The 19,623-nt window shown below is 42.7% G+C and overlaps 1 protein-coding gene across 1 annotated transcript in view; it reads right to left on the bottom strand.

Moving 5' to 3' along the window:
• LOC139370689 (protein tyrosine phosphatase receptor type T) overlaps nucleotides 1-19,623 on the bottom strand; it is a 435,744-nt gene that overhangs the window by 223,635 nt on the left and 192,486 nt on the right. The window contains exon 7 of the mRNA XM_071110314.1: nucleotides 3,690-3,983. Coding sequence (XP_070966415.1) covers nucleotides 3,690-3,983 — 294 coding nt within the window. The remainder of the gene's footprint in view (nucleotides 1-3,689; nucleotides 3,984-19,623) is intronic.

The raw sequence follows: 19,623 nt of genomic DNA, 5'->3' as shown, positions 1-19,623 counted from the left end.
AGCATTTGTGAACAGCAGTTTTCAGTTCTTTCCACAGATTCTCGATTGGATTCAGGTCTGGACTTTTATTTGGCCATTCTAACACCTGGATATGTTTATTTTTGAACCGTTCCATTGTAGATTTTGCTTTATGTTTTGGATCATTGTCTTGTTGGAAGACAAATCTCCGTCCCAGTCTCAGGTCTTTTGCAGACTCCATCAGGTTATCTTCCAGAATGGTCCTGTATTTGGCTCCATACATCTTCCCATCAATTTTAACCATCTTCCCTGTCCCTGCTGAAGAAAAGCAGGCCCAAACCATGATGCTGCCACCACCATGTTTGACAGTGGGGATGGTGTGTTCAGGGTGATGAGCTGTGTTGCTTTTACGCCAAACATAAAATCTTGCATTGTTGCCAAAAAGTTCAATTTTGGTTTCATCTGACCAGAGCACCTTCTTCCACATGTTTGGTGTGTCTCCCAGGTGGCTTGTGGCAAACTTTAAACAACACTTTTTATGGATATCTTTAAGAAATGGCTTTCTTCTTGCCACTCTTCCATAAAGGCCAGATTTGTGCAATATACGACTGATTGTTGTCCTATGGACAGAGTCTCCCACCTCAGCTGTAGATCTCTGCAGTTCATCCAGAGTGATCATGGGCCTCTTGGCTGCATATCTGATCAGTCTTCTCCTTGTATGAGCTGAAAGTTTAGAGGGACAGCCAGGTCTTGGTAGATTCGCAGTGGTCTGATACTCCTTCCATTTCAATATTATCGCTTGCACAGTGCTCCTTGGGATGTTTAAAGCTTGGGAAATCTTTTTGTATCCAAATCCGGCTTTAAACTTCTTCACAACAGTATCTCGGACCTGCCTGGTGTGTTCCTTGTTCTTCATGATGCTCTCTGCGCTTTTGACGGACCTCTGAGACTATCACAGTGCAGGTGCATTTATACGGAGACTTGATTACACACAGGTGGATTGTATTTATCATCATTAGTCATTTAGGTCAACATTGGATCATTCAGAGATCCTCACTGAACTTCTGGAGAGAGTTTGCTGCACTGAAAGTAAAGGGGCTGAATAATTTTGCACGCCCAATTTTTCAGTTTTTGATTTGTTAAAAAAGTTTGAAATATCCAAGAAATGTCGTTCCACTTCATGATTGTGTCCCACTTGTTGTTGATTCTTCACAAAAAAATACAGTTTTATATCTTTATGTTTGAAGCCTGAAATGTGGCAAAAGGTCGCAAAGTTCAAGGGGGCCGAATACTTTCGCAAGGCACTGTAGTATGGTATGTTACGAATGACAATTTGTAATATGTATTATGAATTTGCACAAAGTACACTATGTTATGTATTTGCAAAACGTATGTTACAAATGTTATCATCTAGGTGGCTAACTTTAGCTAGGCTAGGGGTTAAGGTTAGATTTAGGGGAAGGGCTAGATTAAAAGGGTTAAGGTTGGGGTTAGGGGAAGGGTAAGCTAACATGCTAAGTAGTTGCAAAGTAGCTAAAAAGCTGTAAGTAGTTGAAATGTTGCTAATTAGCTAAAATGCTAAAGTTGTCCATGATGACATTCAAACTTGTAACCTTGGGTTGCTAGATGTTCACATTATACGCCCACCCATCCTACTTTAGTTTTTGCCTTAAATAACCATCCGTCTTATGTAACCAAACCAAACTATCATACTAATTTGAGTGTCCCAGATGTACTTTTACTATGTTACGTCTAGTCAATGAGACCAGGCTGCATTGACAAACATTGACACAATGAAAAAAATAGTGTGCACGACTTGTTGGGAGTCAGTGCGCAACAGAGAGATTGAGAGAGATGTTCCTATAACGCATCTTCGCCACACACCCCTCCCTTTATTCTAATCTCGACATTTAGAATTTTGCTCAAGACACATTCCTCACACATAAGCAGTAACCTCAAACATTGTCAGGATGTAGCAGTGGTCATTTTCCTTTCAACTGATATCACCACGGTTCAGTATTTCCAACCACCCCCCTTAAACACACACACTACCCAAACTAATGGACAGCAAGGCAGAATGGCTCATTCCAAATGAGCACTGGGTTTGTGATACATGTTGACCAACATGGCATGTCCATATGGTGAATGTACATTGGCGGAGCCATTAAAGGAACATCATAGCAGTTCCCCCGAGGCAGATGAACACTTTGACCAGGCCCTAAACACTGCCCACTAACCTTTTGGCAATGCGGGGGCACAAACTTCCCCGCATGGGTCTTTGGTGAAGCAGGTAAGGGCGCATTCTCTTCTGAGTGACAGTGAGGGTTTTGCATAGGGTCTTTGTTGCCCCGAACATAAAATAACATTATTAACCGGTTCCCATGGTTTTAAAATAACGGTCCTGTTCCGGAACAGATTAGATCACTTTAGTTTCAGGTTCGGGATCTGTTCCTCAAATGTTTTCATTCTTTTCCGGTTTTCGGTTCTGTTCCCTGAACCGCTTCCAACCCTTGATACACACACATTAAAAGTCACATACAGACACAGCTGCACACACAAATACAGTCACACAAATTCACACACACAGTCTCTCTTATACATACAGTACACACAGAAACAGTAAGACACACACACAGTCTCTCTCATACACACACACGGGGTTGATCTGATTAGCTGTCACTTTATCAAATGAAGTGTGTCTTTCTTCCATATGCTCCCTACGCTACCCACTGGGCTAATAATTATTATGGAAAATTGCTCCCAAATAACCCCCACCCCCCTTTCCCAGAGAAGCCTCTTCTTCCTGCACATTTTTAACATCTCAATTATCATTATCTTTGATTTGAGCTTGAGCTCCCAAGGAGTATTAATTGGAGAGAGACTCGTTTTTTTTCACCCTCTGGTAACGTGTAGGTTTTATCGTCTCATCCTGAGTGATGTCTTCAGTGAATAAGGAGAAGTACTGGCATAGAGTGAGGCAGCTTCCCAAATGGCACCCTATTCCCTATATCAGGGCTCTCCAACCCTGTTTCTGGAGAGATACCCTCCTGTAGGTTTTCACTCGAACCCCAGTTGAAACTAACCTGATTCAGCTTATCAACCAGCTAATTATTAGAATCAGGTAGGCTAGATTAGGGTTGGAGTTAAAACCTAGAGGACGGTTTTGGAGAGCCCTGCCATATACAGTGCACTACTTTTAACTAGACCCTTAAGGTCCCTGGTCAAAATGAGTGCACTATATAGGGAATAGGGTGCCATTTGGGATGCAAACGGAGAGACTGGGGGAATCAGGAAGTGTGACCTTCTGAAGCCGACTGGGCGAAAGAAGATGGCGGGCCTTATGGAGGCAGGTGATACACAGTGAACTCATTGACGGTTGCACGGGAAATCCATTTGGTTCTCGTTTTCCGCATTTTGTGGTGGCACTTGATGGATTCGATAACCTACACATAGACAATGGGAATGTACAGTAGGTGCCATCATCAAAGGGTAAAAAAAAATGAACCCAATGTACAGCATTGAAAGATTAGCAGTAAAAACCCACACACTATCATTGAACTAGGAGTATAGCTCTTCATTCTTCGCTAGTTCGAAGGAACCCAGGAAGACTACGGTAGCAGTCGCTAAGGCGTCAGCTAATGGGGATCCAAATGGGGACCCAAATAAGCACATCAACACAATAGAACAACAGATACACAGTACAGACACAGAAACCACATTGTTCCACTCACCAGCACACTTGGTCCGGGTGATGAGCGGAGGTCCTGGAGGTCCTGTGCCCCCCTCGCCGGGCCGGGTCAGCAGAACCTTGATCTCGTACTCCACGTCGGGGTCCAAATGCCAAAGCTTGTAGGTGGGGGCGTCCACGATGTGGGTCTCGGCCCAGTTGCCTGTGGTGGTGCGGTACTCCACCTCCTTCAGGATGATGGGGCCATCCCCGATGATAGAGTTGGCATTGGGCTTGAGCCACAGGTAGGTAGCACCCACCGCCAGGAGCTCCGGAGGGGCTATAGGTGTGGGGGGAGCTGAGGGGGCAGAGAGAGAAGACCATGGACATTAGAATATAGGCCTAGGTCAGTGATTTCCAAACTGATGTGGTTACATGGTTAAGTTCACTGGATTGTGTGCAGGAAAAGTTTGGAAACCTTTGGGATAGGATGAATGAATTGGCAGCATTATTTGTTGAATGCCATGGAACATTTAAACTCGTTAATATCAAACACTTTTTCACTAAATTAAATTAAAACCAAGCAGACTTGAGTGGGACCCACCCTTCTGCCAGAGCTAAATGGTAACCCAACTAAACTGATTGCCTGTGGAAGCATCACATCCAATGAGGTTAAGTGCCTCACCCTTTCCTATATCCTTTTCTGCGTGCTACCCTGCTCTCCACTCAACCAGCGCAGCCCTGATGCTCTGTGACACTATCCACAGGAGACGGCATGGGCTTCCAGTGCATTGACCGGTTCCGTATCTCTCTTTCCCTCCTCTCGACAGGGAGGAAAAAGAAAGGAGAGAGAAAGACAGTGAAAGAGAGAGAGATAAACAGAGAGGGAAACAGAGAAGGAGAGAGACAGACATACAGACAAAAACAGAACGACAGAGAGGGAAACAGATAAGGAGAGAGAGAGGAGTAAAGCAGAGGAGTGGGTAATAATCCTCATCTAAGCATGGGAGACCGCCCATGAAGGTACCCAGCCATGCGTAGCAGTGGCGGACCCAGTCCCCTATTAGAGGGTGTTGCTCAGTGTGTGTTCCAATGTAATCAACTAAGCCAGATTACCAGGCCACATTTAGCTCCTCTGTGGTTGGAGAGAGTGTAAACTGGAGCCGGAAACTGAAGAAGCTGCAGCTGTCTTGACGTGATACTCAGGGAGAGTTTACTCTATGACTAAAGATGAATTAGGTAATACTTGATTTGAAATGTACAGTGTCCATATAAGGACACCCTCAGAGTTGCCTAAGGCTGTCCTAATGTAGACACCATAGAAGTGAAGGTTAAGAAACTTGGGTTAGGAGTTTTTCCCTGACTATGTGACCCTCTGGGCCCTCATTATAATGATCAACGAACGTTAATACCCCCTCTTACGTAGGGTGACAGAAAGCGTTCAAACGTCCGAACAATAATGCTATCATCATGCGGTTTAAATCTGCTGTTGTAATGGATCACGACCCGTTAGGGAAAAGTATTTTGTTAATGTTTGCCAGTGAGTTATGGAAGAATAATGGTCCACACTCTAAAGCAAAGTCTGGTTTTAAGAGCAGCGTCTCTCAAACTTTGTTGGAGGCACATTACAATATGCATTGTGTTTGCATTCTTGAGAGTAAATGCTTCATCTATCATCAGGCTCCTCTTCATCTTGGGGAAGTGGTGTCTCCAGAAGGTGCAGAATGATTGTTAAAGCATTGCTTTCCCCCCTGTTCCAGCATAGACCCGTGTCAGCACAACCTATCAGCAGTCTTCTCAACGCCACTTCTCATTGGCTGGGGATATTTGAACACCGCCGCAGCATGGCCCAACAGAGAAGCACATGCGTTCGAGACTGAGTGATTTCTGAGGAAAATGTGCCATCCAGGTAAGCCATCATTACGAATGGGAGAGTGAACAGGGAACGGGGTGAGGAAACTTTTACAGGCAGGTAAAAGCAAATATTATGCTATGCTTTATTTTGATTGTGCATGAGAACGTATCTGTTGAAATAAAAGTAGACGGATAGGTACATGAGTAAAAGGCAAAAAAATCCCACTTAGAAACATGGAAATTCTATTGATACAGTATGATTTAGCCAAAGTCGAAGTAACCCAGGCTTTAAGTGTCAGTGAACAAATAAAAAAACATAAAAGCTAAAATCAAAAGCCTGGCTTTGCCCTTTTTCCCCCTCGCTGTGTTTTAAATGCATTCATATTTAGAAGCTTGCCTCATGTATCTCCACAGGAAGAAAGCTGAGAGCACTCAATCACTCACCCCCCCTCCGTCTCACTCTCTCATCCGCTCATGCAAAGAGGAAAGAACCATCTACCACCCTGAGACACACAACCTGGGAGCAATGATCCCATAGAGGGGATTGGGTCTGTGAGAGCACACACAATCTTCCTCACAAAAATCACATCCATAAACTTACTCACTCCATCACACACAGAGAAACCAACACACACACATACAGTAAATTCTCTATCACACACACACGCGCACACACACAAACAATCTCTATCCAACACACACACTCTCTCTGTTCGACGCGCTTCCTCCTTCCATCTGATTACTAATCAGTGACGGCGGTCTCTGGGCCTTGTACTGCAAGGCGATGAGTGAATAATTGCCCCTATTCTCGACAGCTGCCGTCCCTCCGAGTCATTCACACAGGAGGCCTGGGACTACCATTACCACCACCATCATCAGCACCAGCAGTGGACCCTAAAGCAGATGCTGGCTGCCAAAATGGAAATAAGTCCCAGACTTTATTGTGCGTTTTCCTCTATGATTTTATTCATGTACAGTGCATTCAGAAAGTATTCAGACCCACTCCCTTCTTCAAAATGTTGTTATGGTACAGCTATTCTAAAATGGATGAAACACATCAAACATATCACCAATCTGAACACAATACCCCATAATAATAAAGAAAAACCAGGTTTTTAGACATTTTTGCGCATTTATTAAAAATAAAAACAAAAAAATATCCCAGTTATGTAAAGTATTCAGACCCTTTGCTATGAGACTCAAAATTAGGCTCAGGTACATCCTGTTTCCATTGATCATCCTTGAGATGTTTCTACAGCTTGATTGGAGTCCACATGTGGTAAATTCAATTGATTGGACATGATTTGGAAAGGCACACACTTGTCTATATAAGGTCCCAAAATTGAGAGTGCATGTCAGAGCAAAAACCAAGCCAAGAGGTTGAAGGAATTGTCCGTAGAGCTCCGAGACAGGATCGTGTCGAGGCACAGATCTGGGGAAGGGTTTCAAAATATTTCTGCAGCATTGAAGGTCCCCAAGAAAACCGTGGCCTCCATCATTCTTAAGTAGAAGTTTGGAACCACCAAGACTCTTCCTAGAGCTGGCCGCCTTGCCAAACTGAGCAATCGGGGGAGAAGGGCCTTGGTCAGGGAGGTGGCCAAGAACCCGATAGTCAGTCTGACAGAACTACAGAGCTACAGATGGGAGAACCTTTCAGAAGGATAACAATCTCTGCAGCACTCCACAAATGAGGCCTTTATGGTAGAGTGGCCAGACGGAAGCCACTGCTCAGTAAAACGCACAACAGCCCTCTTGGAGTTTGCCAAAAGGCAACTAAAGGACTCTCAGATCATGAGAAACAAGATTCTCTGGTCTGATGGAACAAAGATTGAATTCTTTGGCCTGAATGCCAAGCATCACATCTGGAGGAAACCTGAATTCATCCCTATAGTGAAGCATGTTGGTGGCAGCAGCATCATGCGGTGGGGATGTTTTTCAGCTGCAGGGACTGGGAGACTAGTCAAGATCGAGGGAAAGAAGAATGGAGCAAAGTACAGAGAGATTCTTGATGAAAACCTCCTCCAGAGCACTCAGGGCTTCAGACTGGGGCGAAGGTTCACCTTCGGACAATGGACAATGACCCTAAGGACAGAGTCAAGACAACGCAGGATTGGCTTCGGACGAACCCGATCAAGCATCTCTTTAGAGACCTGAAAATAGCTGTGCAGCAACACTCCCCATCCAACCTTACAGTGCTTGAGAGGATCTGCAGAGAAGAATGGGAGAAACTCTCCAAGTACAGGTGTGTCAAGCTTGTAGCGTCACACCCAAGAAGACTCAAGGCTGTAATCGCTGCCAAAGGTGCTTCAAGAAAGTACTGAGTAAAGGGTATGAATACTTATGTAAATGTTGTATTGATTTTTTTTAAATGCATATTTGCAAAAAATATGGGGTATTGTGTATAGATTGATGAGGGGGAAAAAACGATTTAACATATTTTAGCATAAGGCTGTAACGCAAAAAAATGTGGTAAAAGTCAAGGGGTCTGAATACTTTCTGAATACACTGTACATGCATGTCTTTTTCAAGTTTGTGTGATTGTTTTAAAATTGTTAAATTAATACACTAAAAAGCATCCCAAAAGGCATCCTAGTAGTGCACTTTGTAGAACAAATGTTGCAAATTAGGACACACATGCTGCCTCTAGGGGGAGGGAGCAACAACAATCTAGACAACAATTTAGATATCAGTGCTCTTGTATCTGGTCTTGTACCTGGCCTTTTTATTCATTTTGTAGGTTGTTTTGGGCATATACGAGTTGTATAAGGTGAGTGAGAGTTGAAATAATATGAGTAGAGAAAGTCATTTGATCAAAAAGCTTAAATTAGAATATTGGGGCCCATTGTCTGAAGTCTGGAAGGTGTAATGGTATTCTGCATGCTCACTTTACCCCAAACATTTCCCGTGTTACTGTGCCTCCAGGAACCAACTGTATCTCTGCATCTCCATGTGATATGTCCTGTAACAACAGCCACAAGAATGTGTAGGGCACAGAGGCATGACCTGGATTTACAACAACTTCACCAATCTCAGGGAGCCAAAGAAAGAAAAGATGCAGATGACAAAAGATGCCATCTGAACTCAAGGAGGCTTTTTATTCCTAAGAAGGAAAATCCTCAGGACATAGAGTAAGAGGAATACTTGAAAGCAGTGTTTCCCCTTTGAAATAACAAAACATGTGGAGAGTGGGAGGGAGACAGAGACGAAACGGCCGCGTGACTGTTGTAGTCTATCAAAGCAACAAGTCAGGTGTTGCATGCTATCAGGCCAAATGCCCTTATTGTAGGCACTCTGCTAAATTAACTGCCATTTCCTGGTGTTGATAGTTTTGTAGTGTGAGCTAGCCACGCCGTGGCTATCAGTGCATGCTTTGGCGCATGCAGGGCGAGACCAGGGCCCTGTAATTTCCCCTAGTCTTTATCACCTGGCACTCCATGGGGAGTTTTTAAATCGGGGGACAATCACACAGTATCAGATCAGGCCCTGGTGGGCACAGGAGGGAAGATAGCTGGAAATGGGGAGGAAAAAGTATAAGGGAAAATGGGAATTTGTAGCTGTGAGACATCCATTACCTAAATCTGTTTTTACCTTGCACTTGCAAAAAAGAGAGGGAGAGAGGGAGGGAGTGATGGAGAAAAGTGAGGAGATGCGCGCTGAAACGTCATTAGCCCAAACTACCAGCCTCCTAGGTCCCAGCATCATTATCAGCACAAACCTATTTCTCAGCTCCCTGAATTCAGCAGAGGCACACCGATAGCCCCAAATGCTTTCATGTGCAGTGCACTGAAGGGAACGCCACACCACCCAGGAGTGGGCCCTCGGAGAGTTCTGCTGATTAAATCAATTTATTTAATGATTTTTTTCAGGGACCGGCTCCCTCCACCTTTATTGAGAGCTGATAACATCTTGAGGATCTGAGCAGGAGTCATTTAAGGTTGTGTAACAACAAGCCATTAGGAATCGTAATATCTTTCGTATATCTCTCTAGTATCTGCATGTTTTGCACTGGTATCATAGTATACCTCGAGGCCCATCTTTTCCTAGCATTGCTTTGAATGTATTAAAAACATTTTATTTATACATTTTATATCAGTAGTGCCACAATTTGACCTATGTGGAAGACAGATGGAGTCTTATCTCCATTCTAGAGTGATTGGATATGTATTTGGGGGACCACATTGTATTGTATATATAGCTCCCCTCAGCTAATGTATTCTCTGCCTTTGTTGCCTGTGCCTGTGATGTTACTTTCCAGTGCATGCCCACAAAGAATGCTTTAATCAAAAGGCAAGGCAACACAAAGGCCAGGGTGGAAAATATATCTGAGTGAGGATATACAATGATATAGTCAGTGAGTGGGAGAGTGAGAGTGAGTGAGTGAGAATGCATTTACTTGCACGCAACAGGAGTGAGGCCCAGGTAGAGAGCCAATGAAAGACATATCCCAGGGGGAGATGTCTCCCCCACAGGAGCCATGGTAATGAAACCTCGATCCCCACGGCTCAAAGGAAACACAGCGCTGTGGACACCTGGGCCTGCAATGCCAACTCCAAAAACACACACGCGTGCGCAGACAAACACAGACACACTCCAAACCCATCTCTGTTCACTTTATGACACATCCACATACAGTCACTCTCTGATCCCAGAAGAAAAAGAAGTGAGACGTACTCCCTCTTGGCATAGGGGCAGCAGGGTAGCCTAGTGGTTAGAGCGTTGGGCTAGTAACCGAAAGGTTCAAATCCCTGAGCTGACAAGGGGATTCTGTCATTCTTCCCCCAAACAAGGCAGTTAACCACATGGTCCTAGGCCGTCATTGAAAATAAGAATTTGTTCTTAACTGACTTGCCTAGTTAAGTAAAATAAATAGGGGTGAAAATATAGCAGATATTATTCAAATATCGTTCATTAAAAGTTGCAGCTTGCATGACGCCGCAGAATTCTATGGCACGTTATTTAAGTGTGAACCACTGGTATCATTAATTCTAGTTTGACAACCAGAGGACATCTTTGAGAAGCATTTGATAGCCTTCAATAGTGGCTGTACTAGAAAATGTAAATCTTTTTTTGTAAGAGCATAGCATAAGGGACTGATTTTAAGAAATTTTGCTTAATTAATTTGATTAATATTATGGTGTTTCTGTTCCAAGAATAGACGGTACAACGTGAAGGTCGGGAGTAGGCTACAGTACTGGGCTATTTAGCTAAAGAATCCCTGTGTTGTGCGGCCACACAGAAAACCGGGGTTCAATTCCCTGACGGGGAGGAAGGAGTAGGCTGTCCTTGTAAATAAGAATTTGTTCTTAACTGACTTGCCTAGTTAAATAAAGGTTACACTAAGAGAATTACATTTCTACACCCTAATTTTCTAATTCTAGTCTAACCAATACCCAAACGGAGGTTCAGTGAAAATAAAAATCTCATTCATTTATCAAGACCAGACCCCATGCTTGTCTCAGAGCAGTGCGAAACGGTGCTAAAATACAGTGCCTTGCGAAAGTATTCGGCCCCCTTGAACTTTGCGACCTTTTGCCACATTTCAGGCTTCAAACATAAAGATATAAAACTGTATTTTTTTGTGAAAAATCAACAACAAGTGGGACACAATCATGAAGTGGAATGACATTTATTGGATATTTCAAACTTTTTTAACAAATCAAAAACTGAAAAATTGGCCGTGCAAAATTATTCAGCCCCCTTAAGTTAATACTTTGTAGCGCCACCTTTTGCTGCGATTACAGCTGTAAGTCGCTTGGGGTATGTCTCTATCAGTTTTGCACATCGAGAGACTGACATTTTTTCCCATTCCTCCTTGCAAAACAGCTCGAGCTCAGTGAGGTTGGATGGAGAGCATTTGTGAACAGCAGTTTTCAGTTCTTTCCACAGATTCTCGATTGGATTCAGGTCTGGACTTTGACTTGGCCATTCTAACACCTGGATATGTTTATTTTTGAACCATTCCATTGTAGATTTTGCTTTATGTTTTGGATCATTGTCTTGTTGGAAGACAAATCTCCGTCCCAGTCTCAGGTCTTTTGCAGACTCCATCAGGTTTTCTTCCAGAATGGTCCTGTATTTGGCTCCATCCATCTTCCCATCAATTTTAACCATCTTCCCTGTCCCTGCTGAAGAAAAGCAGGCCCAAACCATGATGCTGCCACCACCATGTTTGACAGTGGGGATGGTGTGTTCAGGGTGTTGCTTTTACGCCAAACATAACGTTTTGCATTGTTGCCAAAAAGTTCAATTTTGGTTTCATCTGACCAGAGCACCTTCTTCCACATATTTGGTGTGTCTCCCAGGTGGCTTGTGGCAAACTTTAAACAACACTTTTTATGGATATCTTTAAGAAATGGCTTTCTTCTTGCCACTCTTCCATAAAGGCCAGATTTGTGCAATATACGACTGATTGTTGTCCTATGGACAGAGTCTTCCACCTCAGCTGTAGATCTCTGCAGTTCATCCAGAGTGATCATGGGCCTCTTGGCTGCATCTCTGATCAGTCTTCTCCTTGTATGAGCTGAAAGTTTAGAGGGACGGCCAGGTCTTGGTAGATTTGCAGTGGTCTGATACTCCTTCCATTTCAATATTATCGCTTGCACAGTGCTCCTTGGGATGTTTAAAGCTTGGGAAATATTTTTGTATCCAAATCCGGCTTTAAACTTCTTCACAACAGTATCTCGGACCTGCCTGGTGTGTTCCTTGTTCTTCATGATGCTCTCTGCGCTTTTAACGGACCGCTGAGACTGTCACAGCGCAGGTGCATTTATACGGAGACTTGAATACACACAGGTGGATTGTATTTATCATCATTAGTCATTTAGGTCAACATTGGATCATTCAGAGATCCTCACTGAACTTCTGGAGAGAGTTTGCTGCACTGAAAGTAAAGGGGCCGAATAATTTTGCACGCCCAATTTTTCAGTTTTTGATTTGTTAAAAAAGTTTGAAATATCCAATAAATGTCGTTCCACTTCATGATTGTGTCCCACTTATTGTTGATTCTTCACAAAAAAATACAGTTTTATATCTTTATGTTTGAAGCCTGAAATGTGGCAAAAGGTCGCAAAGTTCAAGGGGGCCGAATACTTTCGCAAGGCACTGTAGTTGTAGGCTATTACTTCAAATCCTATTGCTTCTAACTTCATTATGTTCTTTAAAAAAATAAGACCTACACCACTTTTAACAGCACATTACTCACCACTAGTGAGACTCGAGTCGTCTACAGTAGGCCTACAGTATATCGAGAAAATGATGCGACTCTCCGCCAAAAATTTGAGGATATTTCTGTAATTCAGTGATATTTATTGCAACAGTAATTCATTATGGATCCATAACTAAATAAACATCAGCATTTTGAAAAATTATTTTTATCATTATTTTATTAACAAAAGCATAAAGATGCCATTAGATTAAACGGGCAGACTGGCACTAAGAACAGAAAAGCGGGAATGTTTCCCTCATCAGCCACCCAGGCGCTGTATAACACACACACCCCCCTTAAAATGTTGCCAGTGTGGCGGTCCCCCCCTCCTCTTCCTCCCTTCCCCATGGGCTAGGTTGGTCTTCTGTGTGCGGCTTTGTGGCCCATCCCGTTCCCCCTGCCTTGAACCTCGCGCGCCCACCACTGTTTCAGTAGATACAGCTGGAGAACTGCAAGGCAATCCCATTGTGCGCCACCCGGAAGCCATTACCAATATGACCAATATATATTGTCCTGATAATAACAGGGTTAATAATATATCTGTGAGAATATCCAAGGGGCTTTTATATAATTCTAAATGAATAATAATAAATCGCTTTGTTTAAAAAATAAAATTTTGGGGATGATTTCGTTTTCAAATAGCGTAAAATGAGCGAGAAAAAGGCCATTCTTTTACATGGGGTGAGACATTCTTACTAATTTGTAAATAAAGCCACTTTGTTATTTACAATGATTTATTTCTGTTTTTAGAGGGAGAGAAACCAAAAAACTACAGTTATCTCATGGGTCTCCAAGTCAAGGCCGGCACAGGGATTGAACCAGCATCTGTAGCAACACAACATGCAGTGTCATAAACCATTGCGCCACCCAGGCGCTGTATAACATAACTGGTCGGGAGTGGCCTACAGTACTACAGTAAGAGCAAAATAATAACAAAAAAGAATAATAAAAACCTTAGTGTAACAACAGTTTTAGTAATACTGAAGTCGTGCACAATTATCAGTTTCTATTTAGGTTTATGTCATCCATTCTTTGTCAGTTAGAGAAACAGTAGAACCCAAAAGCATAACCAGTGTTCTAACTTCCCCTTGCGCTGGTCTGGAGCAATGAAGTGGTGACGCAGGGTACCGTACTAAACCACAAATTACTTTTAGTGGAGCAACCACTGTATATCAGCTGTTTTGAAGTAGTTACTGTTTGGTCGGTACTGCTGGAGGGGAAAAAGACTATGGGAAATAAATAAGCGTGCACACACACACACACACACACACACCCTCCCCCACCACATGCACACAACCGCCCACACACCCTAAACCAAGACACACACACACACACACACCCTCCCCCACCACACGCACAAAACCTCCCCCACCACACACACCCAACCTCCCCCACCCCTGTACCACACACACACACACACACACACACACACACACACACACACACACACACACACACACACACACACACACACACACACACACACAAACCAAGACACACAAAAACAGATAAATAAACTGGCAAATAACTGTTTGAAGTGCTAACTCTCGGGCTGGCTGCTTATCTCCTCTGAAGTATTATGGCTCTCTAATCCATCTCTGTAACTCAGCCTCTTCACAGGCTGCTTCCTGCCTCAGCGCACCGCAGCACAGCCCCAAATCCTCTGGTAATGCTGTCTTCCTGGGCTGTCTCCTTGGAGATAACGTAGGCCTCCCCATTTCGCCATCATACCATGACAGCTTCCCTCTCTCTCTCCTGCTCCCCCACCCCCCCCCCCCACTATCACTGACATAGTGGATGCCCACCGCGGGCCCCTCCTCCAGTGTCCCTCTGCTTCTCTGTAGGGGCCCCCATATACTCACACCGAGGGGCCAGACTGATCATCCGGCTGCACTAGATAAGCTATGGTGGACTCAAAAGGAGGTATGAGTGCTATATCATGGACCAAGGGAGGAATTTGATTGTGTGACTGTTTGTCACCTACTTCTGAGCCAGGGAGAAAGATACAGAGAAATAGTACTAGAGAGAGAGAGAGCGAGAGCGAGACAGAGAGAGAGAGAGAGAGAGAGAGAGAGAGAGAGAGAGAGAGACAAATTCCAATTGGCTATACTTAACCTTTTTGGGATAGGGGGCAGCATTTTCACTTTTGGATGAATAGCGTGCCCAGACTGAACTGCCTCCTACTCTGTCCCAGATGCAAATATATGCATATTATTATTAGTATTGGATAGAAAACACTCTGAAGTAGAGGTCGACCGATTATGAGAACCAAAAAAAGCCAATACCGATTAATCGGCCGATTTAAAAAATAAAATAAAAAATTGTAATAATGACAATTACAACAATACTGAATTAACACTTATTTTAACTTAATATAAAACATCAATAAAATCAATTTAGCCTCAAATAAATAATGAAACATGTTCAATTTGGTTTAAATAATGCAAAAACAAAGTGTTGGAGAAGAAAGTAATATGTGCCATGTAAAAATGTGTGCCATGTAAAATATGTGCCATGTACAAAAGCTAACACTTAAGTTCCTTGCCCAGAACATGAGAACATATGAAAGCTGGTGGTTCCTTTTAACATGAGACTTCAATATTCCAAGGTAAGAGGTTTTAGGTTGTGGTTAATATAGTATTTATAGGACTATTTCTCTATATACCATTTGTATTTCATATACATTTGATTATAGGCAATATAGTATTGCCAGTGTAACAGTATAGCTTCCGCCCCCCTCCTCGCCCCTACCTGGGCTCGAACCAGGAACACGTCGACAACAGCCACACTAAGCATCTTTACCCATCGCTCCACAAAAGCCGTGGCCCTTGCAGCGCAAGGGGAATAACTACTCCAAATCTAAAAGCGAGTGACGTTTGAAACAGTAGTAGCGCACACCCAGCTAACTAGCTAGCCATTTCACATTGGTTACACCAGCCATTAGGCTGATAGGCTTGAAGTCATAAACAGGGCTGTGCTTGCGAAGAGCTGCTGGCAAAATGCACGAAAGTGCTGTTTGAATGAATGAATACGGGCCTGCTGCTGCTCAGTCAGACTGCTCTATCAAATTAGACTTAATTATAACATAATAACACACAGAAATACGAGCCTTTGGTCATTAATATGATCAAATCCGGAAACTATCATTTAGAAAACAAAACGTTTATTATTTCAGTGAAATACGGAACCGTTCAGTATTTTATCTAACGGGTGGCATCCCTAAGTCTAAATATTCTTGTTACATTGCACAACCTTCAATGTATGTCATACTTACGTAAAATTGTGGCAAATTAGTTCGCAATGAGCCAGGCAGCCCAAACTGTTGCATATACCCTGACTCTGCGTGCAATGAACGCAAGAGAAATGACACAATTTCACCTGGTTAATACTGTCTGCTAAACTGGATTAGTAGTTATAACTAGTGATTATGATTGATTGTTTTTTATAAGATAAGTTTAATGCTAGCTAGCAATTTACCTTGGCTTCTATAATAATCTGTCGTTCTTCCCCTGAACAAGGCAGTTAACCCACAGTTCCTAGGCAGTCATTGGAAATAAGAATGTGCTCTTAACTGACTTGCCTAGTTAAATAAAAGGTATAATTTTAAAAAAAATAATAATCGGAAATCGGCGCCCAATTAATTGGTCGACCTCTACTCTGAAGTTTCTATAAGTATAACAGAACTCACATGGCAGGCAAAAAACTGAGAAAGAATGCAAACAGGAAGTGAGAAATCGATTTTCAAAACCGTGCCTATTGAAATCCCAGTGAGATATGAATGAAGATGCACTTCCTAGGGTTTGCACTAGATGTCACCGTCTATAGAAACTGGTTTGAGGATTCTACTATAAAGGAGGGGCTCATAATAGCTCTTTGAGTGAGTGGTCTGGCAGAGAGCCTCGGTCTCATGACGCGCGCTCCCGACAGAGTTTGCTCTGGTTCCAATGATTTTCTTCAGACAATGAAAGTCTCCGGTTGGAACCTTATTGATTATTAATGTTAAAAACATCCTAAAGATTGACTGCATACGTCATTTGACTTGTTTCTACGGACTGTAACGGAACTTTTCGAGTTTTTGTCTGGAGGAAGTGTTCGCGCCTCATGAAGATGGATTACTGGGCTGAACACGCTAAAAACAGGTGGCTAAATGATGGGCTTTATGGAACAAATCAGTCATTTATTGTCAAACTGGGATTCCTGGGAGTGCCTTCTGATGACGATCATCAAAGGTAAGTGAATATTTATAGTGTTTTTTCTAGCTTCTGTTGACGCCAAAATGGTGGATATTCCTCTGGCTGTTTTGGGTTCTGAGCACCGTTCTCAGATGATGCTTTTTCCATAAAGTTTTTTTTAAATCTGACAGAGCGGTTGACGAGGTTAAGTCTATCTTTAATTCTGTGAATTACACTTGCATCTTTTAGCAATGTTTATTATGAGTATTTCTGCAAAATCACCGGATGTTTTGGAATCAAAACATTACTGCACGTAACGCGCCAATGTAAACTGAGATTTTTGGATATAAATATGCACATTATCGAACAAAACATACATGTATTGTGTAACATGATGTCCTATGAGTGTCATCCGATGAAGATCATCAAAGGTTAGTGATTAATTTTATCTATATTTCTGTTTTTTGTGACTCCTATCTTTGGCTGGAAAATGGCTGTGTGTTTTTGTGACTTGACTCTGACCTAACATAATCATATGTTGTGCTATAGCTGTAAAGCATTTTTTAAATCGGACTCGATGGGTAGACTAACAAGATGTTTATCTTTCATTTGCTGTATTGGACTTGTTAATGTGTGAAAGTTACATATTTCAAAAAAATATTTTTGATATGTCGCGTGCTGCCTTTTCAGCGGAATGTTGTCGAGGAAGTCCTAGAAAGGTTCAACTCTAACATCATCCTTAGCTCTGGCATCTTCCCCAATATTTGTAACCAAGAACTGATCACCCCAATCCACAAAAGTGTAAACAAATTTGACTCCAATAACTACCGTGGGATATACATCAACAGCAACCTTGGAAAAATCCTCTGCATTATCATCAATAGCAGACTCCTACATTTTCTCAGTGAAAACAATGTACTGAGAATATGTCAAATGGGCCTTTTACCAAATTTTTGTACCACAGACCACATATTCACCCTGCACACCCTAATTGACAAACAAACAAACAATAACAAAGGCTTAGTCTTCTCATGCTTAGTTCATTTAAAATACATATTTGACTCAATTTGGCATTTATTTGTCACCAAGATGGCATAGCAGTCAGACGTCTTTTGTCCTCGTCTTGTCCCGTATATATATATATATATATATTTACAACTTTCTTCGCATACCTTTTTAGACATTTTTCTTATTTTCCATAAACTCATCTTCAAAACACTCTCTTGCAACCCGCCTCACCAATTTATATTTAAAAAAAGAAAGTATTATTTACCTCAAATCTGTAATCCTCCATAGAAGCTAGCCAGAAGCTAACCAGAAGCTAGCCAGAAGCTAATCCAGAAGCTAGCCAGAAGCTAACCAGAAGTTAGCCGGAAGCTAATCCCGAAGCTAGCCAGAAGCTAATCCAGAAGCTAGCCAGAAGCTAATCCAGAAGCTAGTTATCTTCTTTACTGGCTAATCGTTAGTATTCATCTAACCACGGTTTGTGGTCATCAGCTACCCATTAGCTCTTTAGCTTTAAATCTATCGGCTTGGACCGGAACATACCAGACCTATTTTTCTCTCCATGTCCCCGGATTTCTACCGCAAGCTCTGGACATTTATACCTGGATCTCGCAGCTAGCTGCTATCCGTGTGACTATCGGCTTACGTCGATTCCGGAGCAAAATAAATTATTCCGGAGCTAGCCAGCTGAAGATTTCCATCAGTCACTCCTGGACTACAATCACCTATCCGGACCCATTTTACTGCCAATGAGGAGCCCCACCGGGCCTTCACAACTGGAATACCAACGTTATATGCCCAGCTGGCTCCTCCGTCGCGACGTTACCTGAATGCCCATCTGCGGTCCGTTAGCTGTCTTATCGGCTGCTATCTGAATAGACCTATCGGACAATTTTTTTCTTTTTTTCTTGGGCCTCTATAAATATATCTATTATTTTTTTATTTATTTTGCGAATTGGATTGATCCCTCTACTACACGGAACCCCACTAATCCTACCGACGGAAACGCACGAGGTGGCTAAAAACAGACCTCCATCCTATGCTAGCTTGCTACCCATGGCCCGGCTAGCTGTCTGAATCGCCGTGACCCCAACCAACCTCACTACTCACTGGACCCTTTTGATCACTCGACTAAGCATGCCTCCCCTTAATGTCAATATGCCTTGTCCATTGCTGTTCTGGTTAGTGTTTATTGGCTTATTTCATTGTAGAGCCTCTAGTCCTGCTCACTATACCTTATCCAACCTATTAGTTCCACCACCCACACATGCGATGACATCTCCTGGTTTCAATGATGTTTCTAGAGACAACATCTCTCTCATCATCACTCCATACCTAGGTTTACATCCACTGTATTCACATCCTACCATACCTTTGTCTGTACATTATACCTTGAAGCTATTTTTTCCCCCCCTGAAACCTCCTTTTACTCTCTGTTCCAGGTGTTCTAGACGACCAATTCTCATTGCTTTTAGCCGTACCCTTATCCTACTCCTTCTCTTTTTCTCTGGTGATGTAGAGGTGAATCCAGGCCACTCCTATTCCCCAGGAGCTCTCTTTTGATGACTTCTGTAACCGTAATAGCCTTGGTTTCATGCATGTTAACATTAGAAGCCTCCTCCCTAAGTTTGTTTTATTCACTGCATACGCACACTCTGCCAACCCGGATGTTCTAGCTGTGTCTGAATCCTGGCTTAGGAAGACCACCAAAAATTCTGAAATGTTCATCCCAAACTACAACATTTTCAGACAAGATAGAACTG

The sequence above is a fragment of the Oncorhynchus clarkii genome, chromosome 17 (genome assembly GCF_045791955.1).
Source record: "Oncorhynchus clarkii lewisi isolate Uvic-CL-2024 chromosome 17, UVic_Ocla_1.0, whole genome shotgun sequence".
In the NCBI taxonomy this organism is placed as follows: domain Eukaryota; kingdom Metazoa; phylum Chordata; class Actinopteri; order Salmoniformes; family Salmonidae; genus Oncorhynchus; species Oncorhynchus clarkii.
The sequence above is the reverse complement of the archived record's forward strand: the minus strand, read 5'-3'. Positions and strand labels throughout refer to the sequence as shown.